Genomic DNA, 27,820 nt, shown 5'->3' with positions numbered 1-27,820 from the left:
GGTGGCCGAGCCGGCCCGGGGCGGCGCCCGGGAGGGAACCGGCCGGCGAGGGGCCGCGCGCGCGCGCGGGGCGGAGCTGCGCCCCGGGAGGGAGGCGCGCCGGGCCAGGCGGGGCCCCGGGGAACCGGCCGAGCCGGTCTCGGTGCTTCGACCTCGGCGGCGGAGCCCGGCGGTGTTTACCCTGGAGCCGGACAAAGGAGGCCCGCGACGCTCGAACCCCGGAGGGGGAGGAGAGGGCGCGCGGAGACCGCCCCGGGGAGACCTTGGGGTCCCCGTGCCCGAAATCGACTCCTCACCCCGCCTGCCGTGCGGGAGGGCGCCCCAGGGAGGAGGGCAGAGGGCCCGCCCCCCCCTCCGGGCCTGGCTGACCACGCCCGGGCCCCGGGCGGACCGTGCGCCTCGGGGAAGAGGGCAGAGGGCCCGCCCCCCCCCGGGCCTGGCTGACCACACCTGGGCCCTGGGGAGGACGGCAAAGGGCCCGCTCACCCCCCCCTGGGCCTGGCTGACCACACCTGGGCCCCGGGGAGGCGGGCAGAGGGCCCGCTCACCCCCACCCCCGGGCCTGGCTGACCACACCTGGGCCCCGGGGAGGAGGGTAGAGGGCCCGCCCCCCCCCCCCCCGGGCCTGGCTGACCACACCTGGGCCCCGGGGAGGCGGGCAGAGGGCCCGCTCACCCCCACCCCCGGGCCTGGCTGACCACACCTGGGCCCCGAGCGGACGGGGCACCACGGGGAGGAGGGCAGAGGGCCCGGACCCCCCCCCCCCCCCCGCCTGGCTGACCACACCCGGGCCCCGGGCGGACCATGCGCCCCGGGGAGGAGGGCAGAGGGCCCGCCCCCCCCCCCCCCCCGCCTGGCTGACCACACCCGGGCCCCGGGGAGGAGGGCAGAGGGCCCGGACCCCCCCTCCGGGCCTGGGTGGCCACAGCTGGGCCCCGGGCGGAGGGAGGTTGCGCCCGCAGGCCGGCAGGCTCGGGGTCCCCCCCCCACCCCCGGGTCCCCGCGCGGGTCGGGTCGCCCCCCCCTCCGCTCCCGGACCCCCACCCCGGACGCAGACCCTCGCGAGGGCCGGGAAGAAGCGCAGTGGGGTCCGGTTTTCACACTTTTATTGTAAAGCTCGGGAATAATTACACGGGTCTTCCATGGACAGCTCAGCAAACAAACCGGAAACGAACCGAACCGGAGGGGGGTGGGGGGGTGGGCGGTGCCTGCGCATGCTCGCGGCGGGGGGGAGGGGGAGGGGAGGGGAGGGGAGGGGGGCGGTCGGGGGAAAGAAAGACAGAAAGAGACAGAAATCATTACAAATCAACGGGATTGTGCTCGCAGCGCCGGGGACCGGAGGGGGGGGTGGCGGGGGGCGCGGGGCGGGGCGGGGGGCCCTTCCCGGGGGGAGCGAGGCGGTGGGAAGTGGCAAGAACCAAGAGAAACACGACCCCAAAAATGGGCACCCCACGCACCCAACCCCCCCCTCCCCAGCCCACCCCCGACACAAGAGAGAGACACGGCCCCCCTCCCCACTCAGATAACCCGAGGAGACACAGCCTCCCCGTCCCCCCCCCCGGGCGGGCGGGCAGGCAGGCAGGCACGCCCGCCCCGAACCCCACGGGCGAGACACCCCCCACTCCCAGAGAAGCCCCGAGTGGAGCCGCCTCCTAAGGGACTTCCTCAGGGCCAGCACAGCCCCCCCCCCAACACCTGGAGGCAGCCCGCAGCCGGGGAAGAAAGGGCTCCAGAGGCCCTGCCCTCAGGAGAAGAGGTATCCCCGAGCCCCCCCATCCCATCCGGAGTGCCGCAGAGCAGAGACACCCCCATAGGAAGGACGGGGGTGGAGGGCTACAAGCATCCCTTCCCAGGTACTTCAGAGATCGTTCCCCCCCTTCCCTGGAAAGAGAGATGGCCCAAGACTGACTTGTCTTAAGGACTCCCAGGAAACCCGGGAGGAAAACAGGCTCCCCAAAGAGCCTGGGGTAGGGAGGGGGAGACATGCTTCCATGGTCCCCAGTAGGAAAAACATGTTCCCCAGAGACTCCCAAAGGGAGGCGGCATGGGGGCTAGGGAGCCCCCAGGTCAGGGATGCCGAGAGACAACCCCCCCGCCGCCTGAGACATGCTTCAAGGACCCTAGGAGAGAACGATGTCCCCAAATACCCTCCCCCTACCAAGAGACGGGCTCTGAAGTAGGGGGGCGGGGACCAACTAGGTCCCCTCTAGGAAGACACTGACTGGGTCAGGCTGGGTTGGGGGGGGGTGTCTCCTCTGGCCAAATGTCGCCTATTGGTACATAAAACTGTACGCGACACAAGGCATTGGGAGGGGTTTCACAGACTTAGGACCAACAGGGGTGGTCCCCAGTGCTGTCACCCATCCCCTGCCCACCTTTGGTTTCACCTCTTGAGTGCCCAGGTGGTGACAAATGCAGTGCCCTGACCCCAACCAGGGGGCCGGCTGGGTCTCTGCCTTGGTTGGTAGAAGGACTTCGGCTCTGTGCTTCTCAGTCCTCCCAGCCACCTGGACTCATCCCCTTCCGTCTGGCTTCTCCATTGTGCAAATGCTCCTCCGCCCTTCCACTCAGTGCTTAAGAGTCTCCGAGGCCAAGGCAGGGCACCCAGGTGACCAGAGGCTTCCAAGGGAGTCCACTGGCCCTAGGAATGCCTCTTGTCTGGGCCAACCTCTCCATCAAGCAAAAGGGCCTCATACAATCTTTGTGTCCCAATCCTGACCTCCGAGACTCAGGACAGCCCTAGAGGACACGGCCTCCCGGGCCAGGCACCTCACAACCAGCCAACTCCACTGCTATTGCACCTGCCCCGTTTGTGCAGGGGTAAGAGGCTGTCTACTGAACAAGCCCCTGGGCCCACCTTCCGGGCCTGCCCCAGGGAAAGGAGCCTGTGGCCAACCCCTAGACCCGGCTGCTGCCCCCCTAGCCCATGCTACCCATGGCTCCAGGGAAGGACTGTGGATGCCGCAGCTGACAGCCTCATGATGTTCTCCTTCCCAGCACTGGGACCCCAAACCCAACTAGGGGTAAAGGGTCAGAGAATAGGGCGAGTCTGCAGCCCCCTGGCTTTTCTGGGGTGGGAGTGGGGGTCTCTGGGGTTAGAGGAGTCAAGACCCCAGCAGCACAGCTCCCAAAGGCACCAGACAACCCAGCAGCCTGCACCCGGCCCCCCCCACACTTGGGCCATCCCTTCCCTCCCCGCCCCCCCCCCAGCTTAGACTAAGTCAAGCAAAGGCCATACCCTGAGTCTCCAGCCTCCCAGCCAGGGCCCCCTGGAGAGCCGGAGAGGTATGGGCCAAGGCAGTGGGGGGGTTTCTGGAAGGAAGAGGGGCTGAGGCTTTAAGATGGCCACAGTGGGAAATGGGGGGCTCTTCAGGACGCCCCTCACACCCTGGCCCCCTGAGGTGAAGAAGAGACCTTCACCTCATCATGGCTGACAGGGCTTCTCAGCCCCCCCAATCTCCCCACCCCCTCCCCCATGGGACCCCGGCCTTGGCCGAGGGAAGCCCAACTGGAAGCAGGGGGCCTGGAGCCCAGGGTGCCCTGAGGCGGCAGCCCTTCCCACCCCCTGAGATCAAGGCAATGGTGGTTTTACAGGCTGAAGGGTCAGTCATGGCAGGGGCTGGGGGCTGGGGGCAGAGAGGGGGGCAGGGGGCAGGCCCTCCGTATTGGAGGCAGCGACCAGCCACCCCCTGAGCAAACAAACCTTCCTGCTCCCAACTCACCCAACCGGGCCAGAGGCACAGTCATCCCACCCCTGTCCAGCTGCCCCCTCCCCAGCTTCAGGGCCCTTCTGTGATGCTCATCGGGGTGGGGGGGGGCCAGCCTGAGCGGGGATCCCCACCCCCACCCCAGGGCACAGCGCAACAGTTCCAAAAAAATAGAGATTTGTATTCTTAAAAAAAAAATTAAATAAAAGCCCAGCTCTGCTGATAGGCAAATGTTACCCCCAAGCCCCACCCCCGCCCCCCCAGTTGTTTCCCTGGCCTGCACCCCCATCCCACCGCAACCCCAGGGGTATTTACAACATGGAACAATAGAGGCCTGGGGTGGGGGGCATCACTGGAGCAGGGGGCGGGGGACACAGGGCAGGTCCCCCCCCCAACTAGAGGGGTTTCCCCCAAGACAACACAACATCAACAAGAAAAGTTGCAAATCAGGCAGAAATGGGGACATCATTCCAAGGTCCTTATATACAGACACTGCATGACCAGAAGGAAAGGGGCGTGCCCACAGGTGACCGGGCATGGGGACACGGGGCACACGGGCGGGCGGTAGGCAGAGGGGCCAGCCCAGGAGCAGTACTGGAAGACGGAGCCTCCATCATGTCCTCGCCCCCATCCCCACCCCACCTTTGGTAATGAAAGCCCTTCAGGGCACCCCTGGTGGTCCAAGGAGAGGGGGGGGGGTCCCCAGGTCAGCCCTGCTTCACTGGGGGGCTGAGAAGGGGCCGGTGATCCCCGCCCTGGTCGGCCATGCGGGAAACGTTGATTTGAAGTGTGCTGCTCACCCTTCTTTCCACCACTCGCCCGACTGCAAGGGGGTGCTCCCTGGAAACCGATGGAGGGGAGCCCGGTCATTGCACGGGACACCTCCCCCCCTCCTTGGGCATCCGCTGGGAGGAGCCCGATAAAGGGGAAGAAGGGGCTCCTGGGAGCTGGGAGGGGACCTGGACCCTGCGTGAGGGAGGGACCAGCGTGGGCATGAGGCCGGTATTCCCGCAACTTGGGGCCCTGGCCGCGTCGTCCATGCTGGGGGGGCGGGGGGTGGGAGGGTGAGGGGGGGCCCTGTCACGGGGCGCCCCCCCCCCGCTGGGAGCTGGCCCGGCGGCGGCGGCGTGGGGAGGGAGGGGAGGGCAGCCGCCGGCCAGAAGGGAGCTCACAGGTAGATCTCGCGCTTGGCCGTCTGGGCGGACGCCGGTGTGGCCGCGGGCGGGAAGTCCGAGGTCTGGGTCAGGGGAATCTCCTCCAAGGTGGCCGAGTCCTTGCAGGAGTCATGGCTACTGTGGGAGAAGGCACTGTAGGAGGGCAGGAGGCGCACGGGGGCCGTTTTGGTGTTCCGGTCTTCCGGGGGGCTCGGGCTGCCGGCGCCCGCAGGCTCCTGCCCTCCTCGGTCCTGGTAAGGCACGAAGGTGGAGAGTTTGAGGGCGCTGCTCTTGGTCCGGCGGCTGGGAGACGACTGGCCAGGCATCCAGCAAGTGTCAGAGTGGCCGAACTCGCTGCACTCCCGGGTACACGTGCCCGTCATGGCGACGTCGGGCAAAGGGCGCAGGTCTGCCAGACAGCAAGGAGGACGGTCATCAGGCAGGGCGGCCTCCAACAGCTCTGCTCCACGGTCCCCCACGGACATCCATGCCTCGCCTCAGAACAGAGGTGCAACACAACTCCTGCCGCCGACCACGGGCAAGCAAGCAGCACCTCAAATAGACACAGACTCCTACTACCCACCTGCCTGCCCACCACACACACACACACACACACGCACACTCGAGTGTGCGCACACACACACACATTTCTTCCAGTGCCCGTCTCACGTGCTTGCCAAATGTGCCCTCGGACAGGGGCACAAACACACAACGTCACCGCACTCCATCATCTGTCTCCGGACAGGCTTCAACATGCGATCTGCATGGAGAGAGATCTCGCTTCCTCATTAAGGACACAACTGGCGCGTTCTCTCTCTCTCTCTCTCTCTCTCTCTCTCTCTCTCTCTCTCTCTCTCACACACACACACACAGATAAGAGGTAGGCATGGACACACAAATTGACACCACTGGACAGTTCTGTCCTCAGACAAAGATAAGCATCTTCCTTCTAGAACCATCTCAAGCCTTCCATGCGCCTGGCTGTCCTGCGACCCCACCCACCTCCCACAGCCAAGCCTTGCTTTGAAGCCAGAGGGAGGGGATAAAGATCTCTGGGGGGGGGGGTGTTCATACACCAGCACACACTCACACACCCACCAGCACGCTCATGCAGCCCCTGCCCGCCTCACTCCAGCCCCTCACCGACCGCCACCCTTGGCCTCGTCCCGGCTCCCTGCCCAGAACACCCACGGGAACAGGAGTTGGCCGCGCGACATCAGCGGTAGCCGGTGTGGTTGCTGGGCAGCGGAGATCGCTATGGGAACGGCTGGGCCACGAGCACTTCCTGTCACAGCTGTCCCTGTCCCGCCCAGGCAGTGACCCCTCCTCAGGGACGTGACTGAGCAGCCCTGCCTAGGGCGGGGGCTCCCCTAGCACCACCCACCGCGTGTGCAGGTGAGGAGGGGACAGCTCTGTCGTTAACCCTCACGGTGCCGAGGCGCTTTGGCTCAAGGCAGGATGGGGGGGGGGGACCCAGTGTGGCACGGAGCACCGGGTGGGCGGGGCTGGGTGCTGGGCAGAGTCCCACAGACCCCAGACCCCAGAGCGGCTCCCACATACCTGGCACTCCGCCTCAGGGCCTGCTCCGGCCAGCCGGCTCTGCGCGGGCACAAAAAGGACGAGATGGGCATGAGATCAGGCGTGGAGGGGGGCGGGCAGGGGGCGGAGGGCATTCGGGGCCTCGGGCCTGGGAGATTAGACAGGGCCCTGCGGCGGGAGGGCGGAGAGGGGAGCTTTCTCATCTTTCGAGGGGAGAGAAACTTCGCGGAGAGAGCGAGAGATCGCATGAGACCCAAGGACAGCTCTACTTTGCAAAGAGAGACAGAATGAGGCCCGAGGACAGCTCCAAGCTAGACGGGCTTTCCAACCCCAAGGCCGGGCCGTCGAGGCTCCGGGGCCCTCTTCGGGCCCACACTCCACGCACACACGCTCAGCACAGGCTCGTTCCGACAGCACGCCTCACCATCCGCTCCCAAACTCACCCCTGCCCCGACAGTCCCCCTCCACACCTCTCTCCCGCCTCCCCCCCCCAGCCAGACCTTCCCCGCTCCGCTCCCGAGGGCCACCCCTCATTCTCTGAGCTCCCCACAGCATCGGTGGGGGGGCCACTCTTTCCTCACGAGACCCTCGCACCCTCTTTGGGGACCGCCATCTGCTTTCGAGGGTTTCCTTGCCATTCCCTGAGCCTCCGGGCCTCCGTGCTCAGAGTCCCTGTTCCCGGGAAGGCCGCGTGAGCTAATGTTGCCTGCTAGGGCTCTGGAGTCAGAGAGACTTCGAATCCCTCCCGGGACGGTCACTTCCTGGACATGTGATTTGGGGGGGCAACTGACTGAACCTCTCCGAGCCTCAGTTTCCCCCACAGTGAAGTGGGCGCACACAGCTTTTCAGATTACAGAGTGGTGGCGAGGAGTAACCCAGTACGCAACTGGGAGCACTCCGCGTGGTGGTTACGGTTGAGCCCGTGAGGACTCCTCGGTGGAGGGTGTTCTTAAGGTCTCGTCACCATTCTTGGGCTTCTCTGCGCCTCCCCAGAGGACCTCACCGCGCTGCCGTTCCTCACCGTTCTCCGGGTGCTCCATCTCGCCTATGCTGCCGTCCGGGGTGGTGCGTTCGTAGTGGTCCTCCGGCAGGGCCAGGGGACCGAGCCGGGGCCCCGAGGACGACTTGCTGGATGGCGTCTCAGACTCCTCCAGACCACTGTCATAGTAACTGTGCTGGGATGGGTCTTGCAGCTCCTGGGCCTGGCTGGTGGCCGAGAAGGTGACACGGCGGTGAGGTAACTGTGGAGAGACGGGGTGTGTCACGGCTGGCTGGCCGGCGAGCCCTGAGAGGCCCAGTACCGCACCAGGCCCCGGCCTCAGCAAGGCCGTCCCCGGCTTCAGCCCCCAGCGTAGCACAGATCCCGGAAAGCACAGGCTCTAGAGAGGACCATCCCTCAATCCTAAGACAGCTCCCAGTACAGCCAAGTCCACATCCTGAGAGTCCCCACACAGCACATGCCCCCGTGTTATTACAGCCCCGGCGCTCCCACGAGGCCCCTACGTCCAGCATGGCCACCTGTTATAGCACAGCTCTTCTTGTCCCAAGTCAGCTTCCCATCATGGCCACAGCTGCCCTTTCGTTCCAGAACAGCCTCCGGAGCAGAGCCCAACAGCAGAAGAGCACAGTACTAGCCCACTCCGAAAGGCTAGCATGGCCTCTACACCCTAGCACAGCCTCCAACCTCGAAACAGCTTCCTCGAAGCAGTAGACTCCTAGCTCCCAAACCGCTGTCCCCGGAACACCAGGGCAGTCCCCTGAGATCCCGGCAGCACCCTTCCAAGCTCCAGCTCCTCACCTGTCTCACTCATCTGTAACCGCCCATCGCCTCCATCCAAATGAGGTGCCAACCTCTCTCTCCTCAGCCCGTTCCTCAGCCCCGGTGTGCAATCCGAGGCAGCCTCGGGACTCTCGGCTGAGGCCCCTTCCCACCCCGTCTCTGTCTCCGCGGCCCCCTTTCACTCCCATCCACAGAGGCCTGGGAGTAGAAGAGGGCGAAGGGAAGGAAGAGAAAGAGCCTGGTAACAAGCAAGGGCGCGTGAGGGAGGGGGCAGATGTGGAAACTGACCAGTGTTGGACTGCAGAGGACAGAACCCTGTGAGGAGCCCCACTGGGTGGGTGGGTGGGTGGGGGGCATAGCACCCATCAAGGATTGGGAGGGTTATCTTCATCAATGGAGACTCCCAGTAGGAGATGGCAAGGAGCTCCTCTGAGGGGCTGCTGGCTTCCTGGAGCCAGTCTCGGAGCTTAGACTCGGTGCTGGGGTTGGGAGGGTAGTGAGAGGCCGATCCCAGCCAGCATTATTGCTTGCCACAGGTTAACGATCAGCCCAGGAACCTGGCAACCTCGGCTTGGCGCTTGGCACAGCCAGCCAGCCACCCAAACATCCACCTGGGACTGCGACTGGCTTTCCTGCCAACAAGCAGAAATGAGGAGTTGCAGAGGGTACAGACCCAGGGTCCCTGAAGGCCAGCGATGACAGCAGCAAGGCCCAGGCCCTGCTGGTAGGTCTCCAGGCTCTTCTAATCCTTCAAGACTCCTTTTCCTGTACTCTGTAAGCCTCCATAACAGGTCATGATGAAAATGGCCAGGGACGTGGTCCCAGGTTCACAGACCCCCCCCCCCCCCCCCCGCCGATCTTCCTGCCCCCAATCTCCATGCTACCGCAGGCAGCTGGAGCAAGGTGGCTCTCAGGACAAGGAGCTCTGAAGCTGGCAGGAGAGCCCCAGAGCTGTCTCCCATCTTCAGGGGCTCATGCTGTGATCCCAAGGACCTGGGTGATCAGAGACAAGGTTCCCCAGAAAGGACATACACATTTGGGGCTGGGAGTTATGCTACGTAGTTCACTTGGTGTTGAGGCGAATAGGTTCCAGGAGGGCTGTAAGAGGCACCGGGTAGCCCGGCAGTTGGTGCTTTTCTCAGTTTTCTCTCAACTCCGGCCAGCAGCCCTCCCTCCTTGCAGACTCCAGCCTGGTAATGGAAGGCATTACTAGTCCCCTTTCCCAGGCAAGTCCCAAGGGCTCTATTCCTATGATTCTTCTCTATGAAATAGAGGGCTGGGTTCTACTTAACACGTACTGCTCCCTGTAATTCTGGGACTATCCTATCTTAAAAGTCGAGATCTAAAATGTCTCGTCCTTGTCCCAAAGTTCTGGGCCCTTGCAGGACATTTTTTAACTGGTTTGCCCTCGCGGATTCTTCAGATTGAACCTGTCTGAAACGGAACTGTACTTCCCTTCTTCAGCTACTCCCAGGCAATGATCTCATCACTCTCCCCTCACCCACACTCACAAGGCGGATGGACGTCTACCTGGGAGACCCTCCATCATTCTTTGTCTTCCAACGCTCCGTCCAGGTAGCCCTTTCTGCCTACATCCAGTCGTATCCACCCACCTACCATACCCACTGCCACTCACTCCTACTCTCCGTCTCGGCGCCTTAATACTGGACTTCAATCTTTGCTCCCTTTTAACTGCACTCTACATTCCAGTGAACTTTAAACTCAGTTCATCTAGAAAACTCCTGAGCTTACAAGGACTTGCATTTCCTGTGGAGGAACTTCTGGCAAGGCCTCCATGTGCTGTGCTCCCTAAGTTCTTCCAATCACAGCTGCCTCCTACCCCCGCCACTCCGTGCAGAACCCCTTTCTGCCTCTCCCTGTCTCCAGCACCATCAGGCCGGCTCCTCAGGGGTCTGCTCACTCGGTGACTTGAGGCAGTCTACTTACTGCCCAAACTCTGCTCATCACTGACGAGCTGGTTCTCCGTTCACATTTCCCTCCTAGCAGAAGACCACTGCCATGTCCTATGCAAGTTTTCAGGCCACTGAACAAAAGGAAATCCTCAGAAAGTCAGGAATTATACAAGTTTGCAGGTTTCCCCTTTATTACAGGGGCGATGCAGAACCTTTAATCGGCCAATGCGATAGTGACTCTCAATACCCAACTTAATCATGCATTTTTAAAATAGCATAGTAGATAATGCCAGAGTCTGGAAATCTGATTTCCTGGTGCTTTGTGTTTAAATTCTGGCTCCGTCATTAAGATTTCACTTCTATCAAATGAGTAGTCAAATGATCTACAGCACACAGAGTTACAAGCACTGAATAAACAATTCACAGGAAGTAATTAGCATGGTACCTTGCACTAAGCATGATCTCAAGGAATAGAAGTCATCATAACTGTAAACATAGTCAGGAAATAATTTGGGGAAAGCTTTATGACGGCTTCTCACTTGATACTTAGGGATTGTTTCACTTGTGTTTTAGACAAGTAAGACCATTTTTTCATCAGTCTAGTATCACGCTGAGCACATGGTAGGAACTTAACTTGTGTATTCTGATGGTAACAGGTGGTGTGGTTTGATTATAACCAGATACTGGAAGGGGGTATTTGGTGTGGTTCTATACTGTGCTGGGGTTGGATTGGACTGAAGTAAGGAGCCGTCTTTCAGATCCTGGGGGCTGGGGGGAGCTATACAGGAGCCAAAGAAGAAAGAGTGGAATGGGAGTAAGAAGAAAAGGATATAAGGGAAGAAATGGACTTTCTCCAGGAATTGCTGGAGGTCACTCTACCGATACCGGATTTGCCCAGAAAAAAATGAGGTGTAACTAAATCTCACTTACCCATGTCCTATGCCTCCAAAATCCTGGGAGTTGGCACACTGGGGGTACACCAGGGCATTGGGAAGTGTGTGGATGAAATCAAGGAGAGTTGGCACCTTGGACCTCCTGGGAGTGTCTTAAGCCTCTTCGGTCACCATGGAGATGGGTTGCCTCCGGCCTCTGAGACTCCCACAAGACCTGAGGCCCCTAACCCATACTTTAGCCTCCCCTAGGCACAACCAGAGACAAGGCAGACCCAGGAGAGCAAGAAGTGAGAGACGGAGAGAGAGAGAGTGAGAACCAGCAGCCCAAGATGGCTAGAGCAAGGAGCTGAATGAAGCGAGGGGGAAAAGGTAGCCTCATGTAGAGGAGGCAGACGAAGGGTCTCAGCCTCTCAGAAAGGAGAACTCAAGAGCTAGGGTGCAAAGCAGGTCACTGAAAAGATCACAAGTCTTACGCCTAGGATCCTGGGCTCTCCTTCCTGCAGCCCCGGTGATCATGGTGGGGAGATAAAGGGCAGGGCCCACTAATCGCTGCTTCCTTCAACAGCTGGGAAAGGGACTTAGGGGAAGATCTTCCCCGAGGGGAGGTGGCTGGTGGAATCAGCAGGCTTTCTGGATTCACCTGAGGCAGGCAGGCAGGCAGGCTGATTGCCACCAGAGGTGCCCTGGTCCGAGGCCTGTCAGGGGCTACTCCGTGGACAGACTGGAACAATGCATTCTTGACCCTTGGAAACAGTGTAAGATGGAGTGCCTCTCTACCTGCTCTTTCTTGGTCACTCCTCGGGAGGTCTCATGAACATGGAGTACGGGGACTTTGCTACAGATACCTCCTGGTCTGGAAGGCATTTCCCCCAAACATGGAAAGTGGTACAGGAGTGGATAGGAAAATAGCTGGCTAAAACAGGCCGGGAATAGAGGTATGTGGCGGGGGGCGGTGGTGGCGGAGAATGAAAGGTAAAGATGAGGAATGGGAAACAGGTCCTTAGGAGATGACAAAGAGCTGCTTTCAGTCTCTCTCACTTCTTCTCTCAGTTCCAGAAAAATAAGAAGCCAAAACTCCAAAAATAGAGAACTTTATTATCAGGGACAAGTGTGTGGGGCTGGGTTGGGGGGGTTGGGGCTCAGCCCCAGGAGCCTGGGCACGAGGAAGAGGTTAATACACAGTACACACAGAAGGCACAAAGTGGAGGGGCGGTCACTCCCCCCACAGATCCCCCATCCAGTTGCCCACCAGGACCTCAGGTTGTCCGTTTCCCTCCCGAGAAGCGCCTAAGGCTGGTCTCAGAGACCTAGGTTTGGATTCCACCTGTTCCCGCTTTCCTTGCTCTCCCCCTGCTAGCTTTAAACCTTTCTGCTCACCTGACCTTCAGCCTCCCACACCTGAAAGTCACAGGCCTCCCCCTCCCCAGCGGGGAGGGGACAGGGAGGAGAACACAGAATCCGTTCCTTCCGTTCCCACTCAGCCTTAAGCCCCCATGCCTGGGCTAGGCCCAGGGGTTCTTACCAAGGCCTCCGCGCTCCCCAGATCGGCGGTCCCGCCTCCCCGGGCTAACTGTGCTGGGCCCCAGTGGTCGGGTGAGGCAGGCCAAGCTAGGCCTGCTCCGTCATTCCCACACCTCGGTCCAGATGGCACCGTGGTAGGGATGGGGCGGGGGCTGCGGTGTGCTAAGCCGAAAGGGCTGGCCTACCTGCTTGCTGGGGTATTTGGGGGGGTTGGTACGGTAGCTGTAGTCGGAGTACTGCTCAGAGCCCGTGGACGTGGTGTCCCCGGTGCCCACAAACGTGTTGGCGGGCGGCAGATCCTGCACCACCTGGTGCTTCTTGGAGGCCGAGGGTGACTGGGGCTGCAGCTGGATGGAAGGCAGCGGGGAGTTGGAGCGGTAGTGGCGGCCCAGGTCGGGACTGCCGGGTGGGTAGTTGAGGGGCAGGTGGATGCGTGGACTGTCCCCGGGGGCGTCGCTCATCAGGTTGAACTTGAGAGACTTCTGCAGCCCGGCTTCGTCTTCATCCTCCACCGGCTTCACGGGCTTCGGGGACTTGCTCTTCTTGCCTTTGCTCTTGTTCCCTTTCGAGGCCTTGCCGCTGGGCTTGGGGGCGTACAGGTCCTTGGTCTCCTTCTTCCCGGCCTGGTAGCCGCTCTTGGCCTCCCGCTGGCGGCAGTAGCGCACGAGCACGGCCAGGGCGATGAGCAGAGCCACGGCCACCACCCCCGCCACCACGCCGAAGAGGATGTTGCCGCGCTGCTTGGAGCGCTCGTACTCGGGGTCTCCGGCGATGTCGATGTCCAACGGCGTGTCCATGCTGTGGCCCAACAGGGTCTCCAGGAGCGTGCGGTTGGCCAGGGTCTCGTTGACGTACAGGTGGACCAAGGCGGTGCCGTAGCGCGGGGGCTTGCCCCGGTCACTGACCTTCACCACGAGGCGGTGGAGCCCGTGGTGGCGCCGCTCGATCTCCTTCTCCAGGGTGATGGCGCCCGAGTGGGGCCCGATCTGGAAGAGTCCGTAAGGGTTGCCGCCGGCGATGCTGTAGGTGAGCTCGGCGTTGACACCGGAGTCCATGTCCTCGGCTGTCACTTGGCTGACGGTCTCGCCCAGCCGGGTCTGCGGGGTGAGCAGCCGGTGGGAAGTGTTGGAGGGGGCGGTGATGAAGGGGGCGTTGTCGTTCTCGTCCAGCACGTTGATGGTGACGCCCACGTAGGCCGAGCGGGGGGGCACGCCGCCGTCCACGGCCTTCAGCTGGAAGGTGTAGGTGCTCTGCTGCTCCCGGTCGAAGCTCAGGCTGGACAGGATGGTGCCGGTGCCGTTCTGGATCACGAAGTCGCCGTTGTCCTGTTCCACCGAGAGCTGTACGCGGGCGTTCTCCCCCTTGTCCCCGTCGATGACGGTCACCATGCCCACGGGGCTCAGCGCGGGCATGTTCTCCATCACCGAGAAGTTGTAGCCGCTCAGCATAAACTTGGGGTCGTTGTCGTTGCAGTCCAGCACGTTGACGAGGACGGTGGCCGTACCCTGGAGGCTGGGGCTGCCCCGGTCGGCTGCCACCACCTTGAGCTCGTAGCTGTCTCTCTGCTCTCGGTCGAGGGACGTCTTCACCCGGATCTCGCCATTCTCGGGCGAAATGGTAAAGAGACCCTGGGCAGCCGGCTCCGGCTCCAGAGAGTAAACCAGCTCTGCGTTCGAACCCGAGTCGGCGTCGCTGGCGGTGACCTCGGCCACCACTTCCCCAGGCTTGTTGTTCTCCGGGAAAGCCACTTCGGTCACGCTCTGCGTGAAGACGGGCGCGTTGTCGTTGACGTCGACCACCTGCACCTTCAGGGAGTTGGTGCTGGAGAGCGGGGGGTTGCCGGAGTCCACGGCTACGATCTCGATGGTGTAGTCCTTGACCTTCTCATAGTCCAGCGGGGTAGTAGTCTGCAGGAAGTACTTCTTCTTGCTGTCGCTGCCCGTCTCGCTGGCCTGCCGGAGCTGGAAAGGCACGTCCCCCGCGACCACGCAGGTGACCGCCGCGTTCTCTCCCTCATCCCGATCGGATACCTGCACCAGGGCCACGGCTGTCTCCTCGGCCACGTCCTCTGAGATGTTAGCCATGCCGTCTTGATGGGTCACCAGCCCGATGCCTCGGATCTCGATGGTGGGGGCGTTGTCGTTCATGTCCTTCACAGTCACGACAACCTGGGCCCGGGCGCTCTTGGGGTTGGCACCTCGGTCCTTGGCAAGCACCGAGAAGCGCAGGGTACTGAGGTCCTCGCGGTCCACGGGGCCCTGGACCGTGATGAGCCCGGTGTTTCTGTCCAGTCTCAGGAGACGCCTCACAACTTCGGGTGCCTGGTGGAATGTGTAGTCAATTTCTGCATTGGCACCTTGGTCCGAGTCGTTGGCCTTCACCTATAGAGGAGGAGCAAAACACAAGGGAAACAGCCGTAGGTTAGGCCAAGGAGGGCAAATGACAGACACGTGTGCTGCCAATGTTCTGCCCAGCGAGCAGGGCACACACAGGGCATCTAACCCAGTGCCCTTTCCAAATCAGCACATGTAATGGCGTCTCCCCCGTCCTGACACCCCAGCAGATATTAGCAACCTAGTTTCCTGAAGAGCCCAGATGCAACCTATAAATCCTTCTTGGTCATACAGCCCACCACTAGACAGGACAGGGCAAAATGAAGCTCCACTAGTCCCTTTGTCCGTCCTTCCTTCCTTCCTTCCTTCCCTCTGGCCTGGGGCTTGAACTCAGGGTCCGGGTGCTATCCCCAAGCCTTTTCTTTTTCTTCTTCTTTTTTTGTTCAAGGCTACTGCTCTACCATTTGAGCCACAGCTCCACTTCCAGCTTTTTGATGGTCCATTGGAGAGGTAGGAGTCATGCCAACTTTCCTGCCTGGGCGGGCTTTGAACCATGATGCTCAGATCTCAGCTTCCACAGTAGCTAGGATGACAGGCGTGTGCTACTGGCATCCGGCTCTACTCCTCGTTTCGGAACCGGTCCTCCCAAATAGGGTCATAAGGACACAATAAACCACCAGGGAAACCCTTCCAGGAAATTCCATCAGCCCGGACGTAACCTTCTGAAGCGACGAAATGGTGCATTAATAAGGAAGTGTGCCTGCATGCACTTGCGAACATACCATGTGTGCAGACATGCATCACACACACACACACACACGTATGACGGTGCGGGCCGTGTGACAGGTAACTGTGGGAAGAGGCAGGCTCGTGCATGGGTATCTGCGTGCAGGAGTGAAGACTCCTGTGTCCACCTGGACCCCACAGGCGAGGGACCTCTATTGACAGCAGCCAGGGATGTGGGTCAGAGGAAGCCCAGCAAGCCTGGCTCAGCCACTGTCCCAGCCGCTGCTCTGTCAAACTGGGGAAACCTGTTTCAGCGGCTCCTTGACTGTTGGCAAGACACCAGTGTCAGGAATCCGGCCTGAGCCTGCGGCCAGGAGGGAGGGGCTGGTGTAGGCCACAGAGCTTGCCGGCAGCAGGCTGGGCTCCCAGCATCAAACAATGCCCTGTCTGTCCCTTTTCAGTGGGCACGCCCTCCCACGCCAACGCCGACGCTCACTGGGCCCGAGTCCATGCCAACACGGACAGTGATGGAGCAAGAGGAACCAGGTGGGAACGGCCGCCAGCCACCACTGGTCAGGAAGAACTCCAGGGACTGCAGTTAGTTCACAGCCAGCCAGAATGGGATGGTGGGATGAGTGGGGGAGGGGGGGCGGGAAGGGGGGCGCGGACAAACTTGGCAGAATCTGTGGGGAGCAAACCCAAAGTCCTGGGTTCAACTCTCAGCTGAGCCACTTCCCAAATGAATGTCGTGACCTTGAGCTAATTACTTAACCTGCTCAAGTCTCAGTCTACAAGCCTATAAAATGGGGATTCATAAAAGAACTTCCCACAGAGCTGTAGTAAGGACTCAATGGATAATACATAAAAATTCTTAACAACGTCTGACTGGGGGAAAGTGCTCCTTTGTCTGTCATCCATCCATCTCCCTGTCTCTGGAAAGTCAGGCAGCGCAGCTAACACCGTACTGAGGTCTGCACCTAGTAGGCCCTCAAGTCAGCGCCAGTCTTCTCTTCTTCCCCTTAGGAAGAAAACGCCAACTATACCTTCTAGGGCTTTCTCTACAGAGGAGACTCCTGAGCTACCACAGTGTTCTCTCACATCTGTGAGGGCCAAATCCTAACAGTTTCTCCAAGCCCTGACTCCAGCCTATTTGCTAAACCAGACATGTTATGCTCCTACCATCTCCGGCCTCTGGTCTGGGTACCCGGATTCTTGTTTGCTCCTTGTCATACATCTTTATCAAGAGTCTACGACGCTTGACTTCCGTCTGTCTCATGTCCCTGCTCAATTCTGACTCTGCCTCTCTTCTCAGACTCTCTTTTCAGCCCTGTGAGTCTCAGCCCATCCTCTGACCTGCCCTGGATGTAAAGCCATTCCAGACACAGGCTCTGAAGTCAGACTGTGGGGTATGAGTAACAGTGGGCTCTGAGAGCAGCTGTGATATTAGACACGTTTCTTAACCTCTATGGGCTCAGCTCCCCACCAGTAAGATGGGGATAATGCTTACTTATACATCAAGGAATAAATGATACACTATACAGAGTATGTTTAGAGTAGTGCCCAGGACCTATGCTATTATTATTTGCTATCTTGACTGTCTCCCTTTTCTTTCTCAGCCTCATTTCCAGATTCCAGTCTACCAGTTAGCTTCAAATGGTAGAAATTCCCACCCACCCACTTCAGCTCCCGGACTGAAGGCAAAGGGTCTTCCGGGGTGGGTAATGGTATCCAGGGCAGCGAAGCCCTCCTCGCTCCCTCCCACCACAGACCGAGGCAGCCTCGGCCCATGGGGAAGGAGAAAGGAGCTGGGGCTGGCAGGAGGCCAGGCCGAGATGACAGTGGGAGATACACCCACCTGTCTGTGGGGACGCTTTCCTTGCTCCCTCCCAGGCCCCAGCCCCACCAAGCCACCCAGCCCCTGGGGCAGTTCCCATAGAGAGGGGTGTTGGGAACTTCCACAAAGCTGACTGACCCCCACCCCCACCCCAGGAGTGCCCCAGGCCCAGGGGAAGAGGCAGGTGTACAAACACCCCAGTAGTGTGGCTTGTTAGAACTCTGAGGATTCCCCTTGGCTAAAATGATCTCATCTGACTTGGTTGAGGAGCAAGGCCCCAGCTTCAGGAAAATCTAATAATGTGGCTACAGGGAACCTCTCTCCCTGGTTAGAAAACCCCCACTGTCTCAGGAGAGGGTCAACAGGATCAAAGGTGATTGATCTCTTGTGCAGTCTCAGCTCCCCTGGTCTAAAGAGAAGGTCTCCTTAAAACTGGGGGGGGGGGGGGGGGGGAGGGGGAGGGTTCAGAAGCATTCCTTAACTGGAGTCTGCCTTGTGGTGGGGGTGAACAAATAAAAGGGGTACCATTCCAGTGTTATCACAATCACCTAAGTAGCTTAACAGAGGAAGATAATATCGCTTGTCCTGGTGGGGGAGGGGAGGTTGGTGGGAAGGCCTCACCTTGCTGAGCCTGGGAAGAAGAGAACTCTCACCTGATTCAAGAGGACTCTGGTTTCTCTTTCCTTCTTTCTTTCTTTCTTTCTTTCTTTCTTTCTTTCTTTCTTTCTTTCTTTCTTTCTTTCTTCTGCCAGTCCTCAGGGCCTGGGCACTGTCCCTGGGCCTCTTTGTGCTCAAGGCTAGCCCTCTACCACTTGAACCACAGCATCACTTCCAGCTTTCTTGAGTAGTTTATCGGTGATGAGAGTCTCATGGGCACTTTGCTACCTGGGCTGGCTTCGAACCACAATCCCCAGATCTCAGCTGGCTGAGTAGCTAGGGTTTCAGATAGGAGCCACCAACCACCGGGCTAGGGCTCCTATTTCTAAAGGTGGGTCTCTTGATACGTTACATGCGGGGGCCGCTTACCTGGATGACCGAGTGGCCGATGGGGCTGTTCTCAGACAGCTCGGCCTCGTAGGAGGGCCGCTCGAACTTGGGAGCGTTGTCGTTGGTATCCAGCACGGTGACCCGCAGCAGGGCGCTGCTGGCCCGCGGGGGACTGCCGCCATCCTGCACCTTGATGGTGAGATCGTAGGAGTCCCAGCGCTCCCGGTCCAGGTTGCCCATCACGATGAGCTGTGGCTGCTTCTCCTCCTGGTCTTCAGCCACCTGCAGCCCGAAGAGCTCCTGGGCCTCAGGCCCGGCCTGCAGCTCATAGGAAGCCACGCCGTTGGGGCCCGCGTCGCGGTCGGACGCCAGCGGGATGGGGAAGAGCGAGCCGATGTTGGTGTTCTCGGGGATGGCCAGGGTGATGACGGGCGAGGCGAAGTTGGGGGTGTTGTCGTTGATGTCCTGGACCTCTATCTGGCCCTCCAGCAGCCGGGGGCTGCCGTTCTGGAGAAGGTCTGTGATGGACACCTCAAACTCCAGGATGCAGGGCTCGCCGGGGAGCTGGTTTTGGCACTCGCGAAGCCCCTCGCGGTCAATGGAGGTCTCCGTGGTGAAGATGTCGCCCGTCTTGCCGTCGACGCGAAGGTACGGGGCGCCTACCTCCAGTTTGTACAGGTGGCCCACGTCTGGGAAGCCGTAGTCGGCGGCGAGGCTCCCGATGAGGGTGTTGGGCGGCTGTTCCTCCGGCACCTTATACACGACCCGAGCGGCCTGGCCCGCGGACGGAGCCGACAGGAGCAGCAGCGCCAGCAGCCAGAGGGGCCACGGCAGCGGCTGCCCCCCAGGGCCTGAGCTGGGCCTCGGGGGCCCCATCCTGGCAGGCTCCAGAATCAGGAGAACTGCAAGAAAAAGCACAACACACATGCCATTCGCTAGGACGGGAAGTTGACCCCTGAGGGCGACCCAGAGCAACGCCGCCCTGTCCTTCTCCCTCCTCGACACTGTTTTTCCGCCAGAAAAGTCAATAAATGCCACCCCCAGAAACCCGATTCCAGAACCCAGCACCCTGAATCTCACCCACAGTGGGGTGTAGCAGCTGTGTCTGGCCCAGCTGGAGGAGCTGGTAAGAGGCCTAGCAGGTCTGGAGCCGTTCCCGCCCATGGAACGCCCTGATCCACCTGACGTTTTCTGGGTACCAGCCTTCCCTCCCTCTTTTCCTTTCCCTCCCTGTTCTCAGCTCTGTGCTTTGCACAACACCTCCTTCTCACTAGCATCCTGCCTTAGTCACCCATGGTAATTACCCTGATACTGAGATAGGGAGAGAGAGAGAGAGAGAGAGAGAGAGAGAGAGAGAGAGAGAGAGAGAGAGAAGTAAAAAGGTTAGGCCTTGGACACTTGTATTCGAAGCACCACTTCCTACAGTTGTAGGAGAAAGGTGTGCCCCTAGGTACCCCAGACCCTGGGGTCATTACTGACCACACTGGAGTGAGACAGCAAAAAGTCTCTCATTTCTCTCTCTCTTAAAATGTCACATCAGTGTACATGTATGAGATCGGGCATCTCAAACCCACCTGCTCTGACAGTAATCACCCATACCGGCCAACAGCCTCTACCTTGAAGAACAACAGCTGGAACTGGACGCCATCCAAGGTTTGTAAGAACAGCCAGCATCGAAGAGGAGTGGGTGTTAGCTTTCTCCAGCTCCCCCCACAAACATGCACCCCCACCCCCAAACACGGACTGCTCTTAAGGCTCTTCTCCTCTGCCTGTTGTGGCGAGCAAGATGCGTGGAAGAAGGAAGCCGAGGTCAAGAGTGGGGTCAGGACTGTGGTCAGGACTGACTGGCCCTCAAATTGCTATTGGGAGCTGCCCTGGCCTGTCCTTGGAACGGGGAGCCCAGCAGGTCTAACTGGGGCAAAGCTGGGATGACAACACCAGCTCTCTCCCCGGCTCCCTCCTGGCTCCCTCCTCCTCCTCCTCCTCCTCCTCCTCCTCCTCCTCCTCCTCCTCCTCCTCCTCTCCTCCTCGCCTCTAGAAGATGGTCTTCTGGCTTCTGTGGTTTTGGGGGGTTTGTTTGTTGTTGTTATTTTCCAGGGCTGGGGATGGAAACTAGGGCCCTACGTGGACTTACTAGGCAAGCTGTCTACCACTGAGCTAGACCTCTAACCCTTGATTTTTCGAGACACACAGGGTCTTGGTAGGGAGCTCAGCCTGGTTTTGAACGTTCAACCTTACACATGCACTTACTTCCACGCCCTTTCTGGCTTCTATTTGACCCTCTACATCTAGTCCCACGGTCCACTCCTACTCCTACTTCCCCTCCCTAACTGGTCCTGTCCTATCTGGCGCCTGCCTCTCCTTGCCCTCCTCTAGAGCCTTGTAGCTAGTTACAAATGCCTAGCCAACCACAACTGTACCTCCCCTACAATAACCTTATTCTACCACCACCACCACCGCCCCTGACTTTGTGGCTGTCCATCTGTCCACCTAAGCCAGGCCTGACAGTTGCCTATCCAGTCTTGACTGTCCCTTCCTCTATTCAAACCCCAAATCTCCAGCCCAGCCTTGTCTTTGGAGGGAGGGTTCTCACTCCTGGAATTTCCACCCCAGGCTTGCCACCAACCCCACCCTTCCCACACAAGGCATGCTGTAGCCACCCCGTGATTCCTTCTCGCGGTAACCTCTCCTTCCTCTTAACTCAGCCTCTTATTGTCTCCTCCAAACTCAAGGCAATGAATCACTGGGTGGCCTGGAATAACACCTGCCCTGTTATTTATTCAACTGATGTTGTACACCTAGTCCAGTGTCCTCTGTCTCTCCACATCCTGAGCACCCTGAAGGAAGCGACACAGCTCTGTACACGCACTCAACTTCCCACCTCCACCGCTGCGGCTTGGTAAAACTGGGCACTTGGGCGGAAGAAGTAGGTGCTCCTATACGAAGTAAATTAAGCTCTTATTATGTGCCCGACTCTAGCCTAGCTGCCAGGAGTAGATGCCTGGTAACTTGGGCATCCAGCAGTAAAGACTGGCCCAGTCTGCCATGATAACAGTTCTAGCTCAATGGTCGTGTGTCCACTCTGGTGGGCTACCTCTGGGCACCCATTTGACAGTCATAAGGTGACGGGGTGAAGGACCCTGACTGTGGCATTGGCCTGAGACAAACCCTAGCTGCCCAATCCCAGGCTGTATAACTTGCAACAAATGATTTAGTACCTCAGTTTCTCTATCTGTCAAATAGTTACCCATATCCTCGTGGGTTTGCAGGCTAAATGCCTAAAAACTGTCAGCACTCAACAAATGCTTCAAAGTACTTAGCACAGGGCTAGAGAGCTAGTGCAGCAGGAGAGCCCCTGTATGGCAAGCCAAACACCTTGAGTTCAAACGCCGGTACTGCCAAATAGTAAATAAATAAATAAATAACGTAGCATAATTGTCATAGGCCGATTTGGAAAATGTGCTTCTTATAAGAGCAGAAAAAGGGAAAGCTTCTATTTCATTTACGCCTCCATCCCCATGACCTAGAACTGGACCCAAACACAGTAGACACTCAATAAATAACTCTTGCCTGACTGACTATTTTAATTTCCTGTGTTTATCCCCTGTTGGCACTGGCCAACAGTCATTGCTTGTTTACTTGCCTACTTACAGATTCCCTGCTCTACCAGGGACCTTGCTGGGGTAAAACGTAAGCCTTCTCCACTTTGGGCAGAGAACAGACCTCAGAAAATGCTCCTTGAATATGCAGATTCTCTACACAAGTCAAATGCTTCCCTTCCTCCTGGGAACCTTCCTCAAGTACAGGTACCTCCGCAAGACCAGTGAGGCCCTTATCAGGTTAGTGTATGTATTTATTCTCAGCTGCAACCTTAATCTCTTTTAAAGGAAGGAGTAATTTATCTGGTGCCTTATACAGATCCACCCTATAACCACCCCCTTCTCTCCTGCACGAACCTGGCACAGGCCTTCATTCCGGGTGTGTGTGTGTGTGTGTGTGTGTGAGTCCTGGACACTGTCCCTGAGCTTTTGTGTTCAAGGCTAGCACCCTACCACTTGAACCACAGCTCCACTTTCGGCCTTGGCTTCAAACTGAGACCCTCAACTCTCAGCTTCCTGAGTAGCTAGGATTATAGGAATGAGCCACTGGTACCTGGTACAGGGCTCATCGTTAAACCCCAACCCAAACACAGCCCCAAGGAACTTTGTTCCCTTCTGTGTACCTGTCTTACTGCTTCTCCCACTCACCCTGGCACCCTGATTCTCTGTGTAAGTATGAGCCAGGCTAGTGGCTCTATGCAATGCCTGTGGGAATTACCCTAAGCCCAGAGGAGAAATAAGGCAAAGCCACTCACTTCTAGCCACCATCTCCAGGCCAAGAAGAGTTAACTTTTTGTGGTTATATTCCTCTTTAAGAATCTTATGAGAACATTATGCAGAATTTTCCAAGAAGAATGTTCACTCAGAAATTTGGCTGCAGATTTTGGGGTCCATGCCTAGCATAGTCAGGCTAACCCTGATTTGTGTCTACTCTAAGAGAGATAGATTGAGCTGCTATCTTGGGGCTTTCTCTCCATCTCAGGTCACAACCTGAGCCTAACCCTTCAGAGCTTTGAGACAGTGCCCTGGCCCCTTCGGGAAATCCCTTACCTCCAGCTAGGAGTCATGGAAGAATTATAGTATCCAGTTTTGAGTTTGAAGAATTACAGAGTAAAAACCAAGACTAGGAAGGTGGGGGGGGGTGGTGGGAAGAGCTTCCTCAGAGGCAGAAAGAATGAGGAAAACAGGGCTGGAGGGAAGGTTGTCTAGAGTGGGGTAAAGGTTGAGGAAGGTTTAGGCCTTAGAAGCACCTTCAAAATACGGATTATCTGGCCCCACCCTTAGGAATTTTGATTGGAAGGAGGAATCTGGAAAACACCTCAAGGCCACCATGATATAAAGGACCCAGAAAGCCTGAGAACAAGGCTGACCTACACTAGCCCCAGGCCCTGCAAACTGCATCTCCAACACCTGTTCCAACGCCATCACTCAGCACCACCATTATCTCAGTGAACACTAAGGTTTTACTAACAGATTGCGAAAGGAACGCGCACAAAACCTCATTGAATCCTCCCAGCCCTCCAAAAGGGATATATTTATTATTACAGCTTCCCTCCCATATTACAGATGATCACATTGAGATTCAAAAATACATTAACCATCTTAGGTAGCAGAAGTGATATGAGAAAGAGCCAGGATGTAAGAAATAGAGTACCACTTTGAATACTAGGATCTGGAAAAGGCTGGGTTAGGGAAGTGAATCAACAGAAATCCCCAAGCCCGTCATATGATGTCTGTTAGGGGCTCCCAGGAGGCCGAAAAGAGGGCTTAGCCGTCCAGGTCAGAATCCAGGCTCTGCCCCAGCTCACCCAGGGGCTCACCGAGTCACAGGGCCAGGAAAGAGCACGTGGCTAGAGTCACGTGGCCAGGAAGGGCAATAAGTTGGCCTTCCTCATCCCTACCCCCACCATTTTTGAACTTTGTCCCCAGCAGTTGGTACAGGGAGTCATTAGGCTTAGGCGGCTGCCTTTGAAGACCTTAGGGCCTTATCAGCCCTGTCAAGGCCTGCCTACCTTCCTGGGCAAGGGTGCCCAGACCCTGAGGAAACAGAACCTAAGCAAGGGCAGTCACGGTGACCTATCTTTCTCAGGACTGAGAAGCATAAGATCCATTAAAGACAGGAGTCCGAGACATTCAAGGAAGCCACGTCTAACCAGGGATGAGGACAGGTGCGTTCTCTCTGAATCTTCAATTCCAGTCTACTTGGGGGTCCAAGGTTCACTCCCTGCTGGGTACGATGAGAGCGATGCACTGCCCTAGTGACCAGGTTGGCTCTGAGCCCCTATCCTCACTCCAGCACTATTATACAACAGCCACTGCTGCTGCAGGCAGAAAATACCAAGGGGCAAAGGGACCATCTGAGAGCCTGGGAAGCAAGAGGGGCTGTGTGGGGTGGAGCTGTTCAGAGGCCTCCCACAGTGAGCAGCCCTCAGTTCCTCTCCCAGATCTTCCACAACCCTCCATTAGCCTCTGCAAGCTTCTGGGCACCTGCATTCTGGAGCCAGATTGTTGGATTTGAATCCTTTGCTCCACCATTTCCTAGATGCGTGTGCATGTGTGTGTGTATGTGTGTGTGTGTGTTTGACCTTACCCACATGAAGTCACTTTTCTAAACCCATTTTCTGTGATGAAATGGAAATAATTCCTGCCTCTTGAAGTTATTTGGGAGGATTAAATGCAATCTGATGATTAAGTAAGATCTGTTATACTGTGAAGAACAGATGTAAAAATAGTCTTCCAACCCCAGAAAAGAGCATTTTATTTCCTCCAGCAGTGGGCACATAGTAGGTGCTTGCTGATTCGATGACTCTATGAAGCAATGCCCTGCAGCAAGCAAAGTCTAGCAAAGCAAATTACATACATAAACACACACATACATACATACATATATACACACATATATATACACACACACATATAGAGAGAGACTGCACCTTCACCATTTGCCATGGACGCTGTCAGACAGAAGGTAAACAGAATCTTTGCTCATGGTGTGGACAGCCCTCACCCCTGCATTAAAGGGCCGGCCCTGTCCCCCACTCCTTTCACCAGGCCCTCTTAGCTACCAGCCACCCACTCTTTCCAGCCGTGCCCATCGCCTCTTGCCCACCTCTGGGCTGAAGTAACCACAGCAAGCTTCTGTAGCCACAGCAAGCCTCTCCTCTGCTAGGAAGATGCCAGACCAGCAAGACACCCCCTTTCCAGCAGAACTGGGAATGAGGGGGTGTGAGGAGAAAACTAAACGTTGCTGGACCAGAACAGAGGCCTGGTCCCCTACCACCCTGGCTCCGGCCATGGGAGGAGGCCGCTCCTTCCGCCTCTCCCCTGGATTCCACTACCTGCCAGAGTCTATTGAAGACCCCCCCCCCACAAAGAGAAAGTAACACCTGCCCGCACGCACGCCCCGCGACCCCTGGCACCTGGGCTGCCCCGGAGCAGGGACTGGAAGGAGCCCGGCGCCCACCACCCTGAAGTCCCGGGCTCCACCGGCCCGAGCAGCCCGGGAACGCACGGCCTCGGTCGGCGGGCGGGCGCTCGGGGCACACACCCGGCGCGCGGAGGATGCCCAGTGCGGGGGCCGGGTGTCCCCACCCCCACCCCGGCGGCGCCCGGCCTCCCGGAGCCCGGGGCGCGGCTCCGCTGGGGCGCAGGACGCGCCCGGGCCAGCCGGCCACTCGCGCCCCGCGCCTCCGGGGCCGCCGCGGGGAATCCCGCCCGCCCGCGGCCGCCGGTCTCGGCCTAGGTTCCCCCCGCACGCCGGCGCCGGCGCGGAGCGGCGCAGCGGGCGCCGGGGAAGGGGGTGGGGAGGAAACCGGCGCCGGAATCACAAAGCCGAGAGCGCGAGCCCGGCCGGGCGGGCGGGGACGTTCCCAGGAAACCCATCCTCGCTCGCTCGCTCCCCGCGGGAGTGGGGGAGACGGGGTCCCCACCGGCCCCGCGCTCGGCCGAGGCCTCCGCCGCCGACCACCCCGGGGGAAACGAAGGCCAGAAGTCTGAGCTACCGGAGGGGTCGCCGGGGTGAGGAGAGGGGACGAGCCCACCTCGACCTCCCTTCCATCCAGCCCTGGGGCCTGGAGAGGGGGGTGGGGGACCCAGGTGTGCTGCACCCAGGTGCACCGGCACTTCGGCGGCTCCGATAATTCCGTGGAAAGGCCCGGAAAGCGGGGAATGGAGGAGGGGGGGGGTTGCAATCATCGCCCCCCAGGGCGGCGGTGCCCAAGGCTCGGGAGCCCCGGGGCGGGCGGGTGGTGCGCGGCCCGGCGCGGCCTGCCAGGTCCGGCTGGCTCCGGGAACACTCGGCCGGTCCGGGGCCCGGGCTGGAGGTGGGGGAGGTGCCCGCCAGGAAGCCGGTCCGCCCGGCCCCGGGGTTCCCGCGGCGCCCACATGGACCATAACAATGTCCCCATGACGGGGACTGAGCGCCTGGTGGGGGGGAGGGGAGGGTGGATGGAGGGGGGGGGGAGCCCGGCGAGGAGACCCCGCGGGGCGGGGGCTCCTCACGACCCAGTCTCCCCCCCCCCCACACACACACCCGGCCGAGCGGGGCCCGGTGAGTTCGTGGGCACGCGCGGCCGGGTGTAACGTGACACGGGCGGTGCAAGGTGCGTGGCGACCCGCGTGTGAGAAGCGTGAAGCGTCGGGTGGTGGTGACCGGGAGGCGCCTGCCGCTGTCGGTGCCTCCTGCCGTGTGTGGTAGGGTGTGTGCCATGGAGGCGTGTGCTGACACACCGAGCTGCATGTGTCTGGGGTGTGTGTGTGTGTGTGTGTGTGTGCCCGCAGCCCACGAGCCCGGCGCTGGGTACCTGCGCCCTGGCCAAGGGCTCGGGGTAACCGTGCATGGTTAGGGTGTGTGCCTTCCAGGAGCGTGTTGGGGGTGCGTGTGCCTGGCTGTAGCTGTCACACTCACCCGTCAGGGCGCGGGGGTTGTTGATGTGTCTAAGTTGCCCGGTGTCACACCCCGAGGGTGCGGTGCTCTCGCTGGCCGCGGGTCGTGCGTCCCGACGCCGAAGCGGATTCGAGGCTGGTGGCGGGGGGGGGGGTCCCCCGGCGGGCGCGGGTGTGCGGGAGGTGGGTGCGTGTTCCTCTAGGCACGGGTGTACGTATGCGTGTGTGTGTGCGCGCGTGTCGGTGGTAGGGGCGTCCAGGTGCCCGCGGCGGGCTGGCAGCGCCGGAGTGAGCCCAGCCAGTCGCCCAACAAGTGTGTGTGTGTGTGTGAGTGTGTGTGTGTGTGTCGTGGATAATGTTCCGGGCCGGTTCCGTCCCCGAGGAGACCCCCACGCCAAGCGGAGGGCCGCGCGCTTCCCCCGGACCCTCTCCGCCCGGCGCGCGCGGGCAGCCTCGCCGCCCTCGCTCGCGGCTCCTTCCCGGCGCGCCCCGGGAGCCGACGCCGGGCTGGGGGGGGTCGGGCTCGGCGGCACCTCCCCTCCTCCCGGCTTCCCGCCCGCCCGCCGTGGATCTCCGAGGCCGCGATGCCTCGGCCGCTACCCCCCACCCGCAGCCCGGGCGCGCTGGACACCGGCCACCGGGCCACCGCGGCCCCGTTCCCCCGAGCGCCCCTCCCTCGGCTCCCGCCGGCCCTCGCCTCCGCGGCCGGATCCTTCCTTACCCGCCTCGGGGCAGCACCGGCCGCCGGCCCCGCCGGCCCCGCTGTCCATGAGCCGCTGCCGGCCCCGGCCCGGGCTGCGGCGGCTCTGCTCGCCGGGGGCTGGCGCTGCGGTTCGGGCTCCGGCTCCGGCTCCGGCTGGCGGTGGGCGCAGCAGCCCGGCGGCTCCGCGTCCGCGCCGCGCTCCCGCTCGCTCCCCGAGTGTGTGAGGCGGCGGCGGCGGCGGCGGCGG

The 27,820-nt window shown here is 59.8% G+C and overlaps 1 protein-coding gene across 2 annotated transcripts; it reads right to left on the bottom strand.

Moving 5' to 3' along the window:
* Positions 1–1,803: 1,803 nt before the first annotated feature.
* Positions 1,804–27,820, bottom strand: Pcdh1 (protocadherin 1). Of its 2 annotated transcripts, XM_048331158.1 has the most exons (6): positions 27,592–27,819; positions 18,427–19,289; positions 12,693–14,888; positions 7,422–7,641; positions 6,422–6,460; positions 5,137–5,270 (listed from the first exon to the last, which is right to left on the bottom strand). In XM_048331158.1, exons 1-5 carry the CDS (start codon positions 27,638–27,640, stop codon positions 6,435–6,437), a joined length of 3,354 nt encoding a protein of 1,117 aa, XP_048187115.1. In that variant the 5' UTR covers positions 27,641–27,819; the 3' UTR covers positions 5,137–5,270; positions 6,422–6,434. The 2 variants fall into 2 exon arrangements, with proteins under 2 accessions (XP_048187114.1, XP_048187115.1); XM_048331157.1 differs by lacking the exon at positions 6,422–6,460 and having other exon boundaries at positions 1,804–5,270; positions 27,592–27,820.

This window comes from Perognathus longimembris, chromosome 22, assembly GCF_023159225.1.
Source record: "Perognathus longimembris pacificus isolate PPM17 chromosome 22, ASM2315922v1, whole genome shotgun sequence".
In the NCBI taxonomy this organism is placed as follows: Eukaryota; Metazoa; Chordata; class Mammalia; order Rodentia; family Heteromyidae; genus Perognathus; species Perognathus longimembris.
This window is presented reverse-complemented; position numbering and strand designations above follow the sequence as displayed.

Excerpts from the sequence above, each read along its gene's own strand:
- Pcdh1 (XM_048331157.1), bottom strand. The coding sequence starts at position 27,640 with ATGGACAGCGGGGCCGGCGGGGCCGGCGGCCGGTGCTGCCCCGAGGCG. Across the intron at positions 14,889-18,426 it reads TCGGCCACTCGGTCATCCAG|GTGAAGGCCAACGACTCGGA; the intron begins GTAAGCGGCCCC and ends CCTCCTCTATAG. Across the intron at positions 7,642-12,692 it reads CCAAATACCCCAGCAAGCAG|TTACCTCACCGCCGTGTCAC; the intron begins GTAGGCCAGCCC and ends GTCTCTCCACAG.